Source organism: Gossypium hirsutum, chromosome A01 (assembly GCF_007990345.1).
Source record: "Gossypium hirsutum isolate 1008001.06 chromosome A01, Gossypium_hirsutum_v2.1, whole genome shotgun sequence".
NCBI classification, from domain to species: Eukaryota; Viridiplantae; Streptophyta; class Magnoliopsida; order Malvales; family Malvaceae; genus Gossypium; species Gossypium hirsutum.
This window is the reverse complement of record NC_053424.1, coordinates 104,723,150-104,725,137: the sequence shown is the minus strand read 5'-3', so window position 1 is coordinate 104,725,137 and position 1,988 is coordinate 104,723,150. Positions and strand designations below refer to the sequence as shown.

At 31.6% G+C, this 1,988-nt stretch overlaps 1 protein-coding gene across 1 annotated transcript; it reads right to left on the bottom strand.

The window, feature by feature from the left end:
• Positions 1 to 307: 307 nt before the first annotated feature.
• Positions 308 to 1,006, bottom strand: LOC107917686 (dirigent protein 4). The gene has a single exon (XM_016846975.1). The coding sequence runs from the start codon at positions 960 to 962 to the stop codon at positions 402 to 404; it is 561 nt and encodes a 186-aa protein (XP_016702464.1). The 5' UTR covers positions 963 to 1,006; the 3' UTR covers positions 308 to 401.
• Positions 1,007 to 1,988: the final 982 nt, after the last annotated feature.

The window sequence follows — 1,988 nt, the reverse complement described above, 5'->3', positions numbered from 1 at the left end:
AGATTATTATTAGCTAGATTTTAACTGATATAACATTTTTGTGTAAAAGGAGTAACAAAGTAATAGTTCAGGTACCACTTGCGACAAAAGAAAAAACTTTAGATACCAACTTGAGAAAATTGTATAGTTTAGATACTAATGAGCTTTTTGAAATAGATTTAAGGGTTTGACTAATAGAGATACTAATTTAAAATAAAAAAGAGTAATTTAAATTTAAGTATATTTGTAACAAAAAGAAAATATTGGATACAAAGATGAGAAAGGTAAATACATTAACCAAATCTCAATTGTATGATTTGCACTTTATTTTCCGGGATGGTTGGGAATATGATTCTAGGAAAAATCACTAGTTGAACTTATTAAAGGTTTCTAAATTTCTTTTCAGAAGAAAATACTACATCTTAATAATGAATCACAGTGACATTATACTCAACAATAGCATCCCCGGCGGTTACATTAAGGAAGTAAGTCTTAAGTTTTGCAACCCCTTTAGCCATCCTGAATTTTCCTCTTCCTCCAACCACGGCAAGCTCACGTTCAGTCTCCGATATTGGATTCCTTGAAAACACACTGATGGAGCTTCCATTGAACTCGCCCTTTGTGAAGCCAAAATCAAAGAAAGCCATCAGGGTGGGCATAACTTTACTGGATGACACCCAGAACCCTAGTACATTACCAATAACCTCCGAAGTCGGCTCCGGACCTTCAGTGAGGGGATCATCGACGGCATAGATGCTGCTGAATGGAGCCGCTGACTTTTGATTCCCGGTGATGTTGCCATGGGCTACTAGGACGGCTGAAGGATTTTTCCCAGAGAGGGTGTCGTGGAAAAAGAAGTGGAGATTGGTTACTTTCTCCGCCTTGGAAACAAATGGCAACGTCTTGGAATAGTATTGGGTATAAATTGGAGAGATGGCGCTAGTGATGACCAAAATCCAAGAGATGATGGATGATCCTTTCATTTTCCAAGTTTGCAGTGATAATGCAGTTTCAGAAGTTTGGTCGAATGCAACATATATGCAAGAACATATGGGATTTCGTAACTTGCATCGTTTATATCCAGTATTATTAAACGTTACTTTTACAATATCTGGTATTGTAATAATAATAGCTAAAATAGGAGATTATATCTCAGATTTCCTTTTAAGGGGGTTTTATAAAAATAATACCACTATTTTACCCTGCCCAAAAAAATCATTAATTGCAAAAATGATTCAAGTTAAAAAATAATCACCTAAATAAATTAAAATAAACAGTAAATTTAGGTTGGGGAACTTAATAGATGGAACCACTTAAATTTATGACAAAAGTATTGCCTAATGATTGTGTCAAGTGTTAAAAAAAAGTTTTGGGTGACGGTTGGCACTCATGTATTTTTTTTCAAATCTTAGCATATTGGAATACATTTATACTGGCATTTAAAACAAACAATTGGATGTTGGACAATAAATGGTCGGCACTACTTTTTCCTATAAAAAAATAAAATTTTATTGGGTGTTAGCACATTGATGGTTGGCACCCACTTTATCAAACTAAAAAAAAAGTTTTGTTGGGGTTAGGGGAAGTAAATGGCAAGCACTCACTTTTTCAAAAAAAAAAAAAAAAATTGGGTTCTAAGATACTGATGATTGACAATCTTGTACTAGATTAAAAAAAATTGGATGTTGGGATACTAATGACTGACACTCTTGTACCAGATTAAAAAAAATTAGTGCTGGGGTACTGATGGTCGACACCCCTTAACCTATATATATGAAAGCTCTTTGAGTTATGGTATTATAATTAGTTGGGAAAAAATTGTTGAGATTATCATTATTCTTAATTTAAACAATCAAATTAAAAAAATTATTTAAATCAAGAAATTTAAAATAAAAATAGAATTTAATTAGATGATAAATTATATTTAAGGCAATAAATTAAAATTAAAATAATTAATTATAGATAATTTATATTTAAAGTAATAAATTTATATTAAAAATTGAATTTAA

Bases quoted from the DNA above. Each gene is read 5' to 3' on its own strand.
- LOC107917686 (XM_016846975.1), bottom strand. From the start codon at position 962: ATGAAAGGATCATCCATCATCTCTTGGATTTTGGTCATCACTAGCGCC.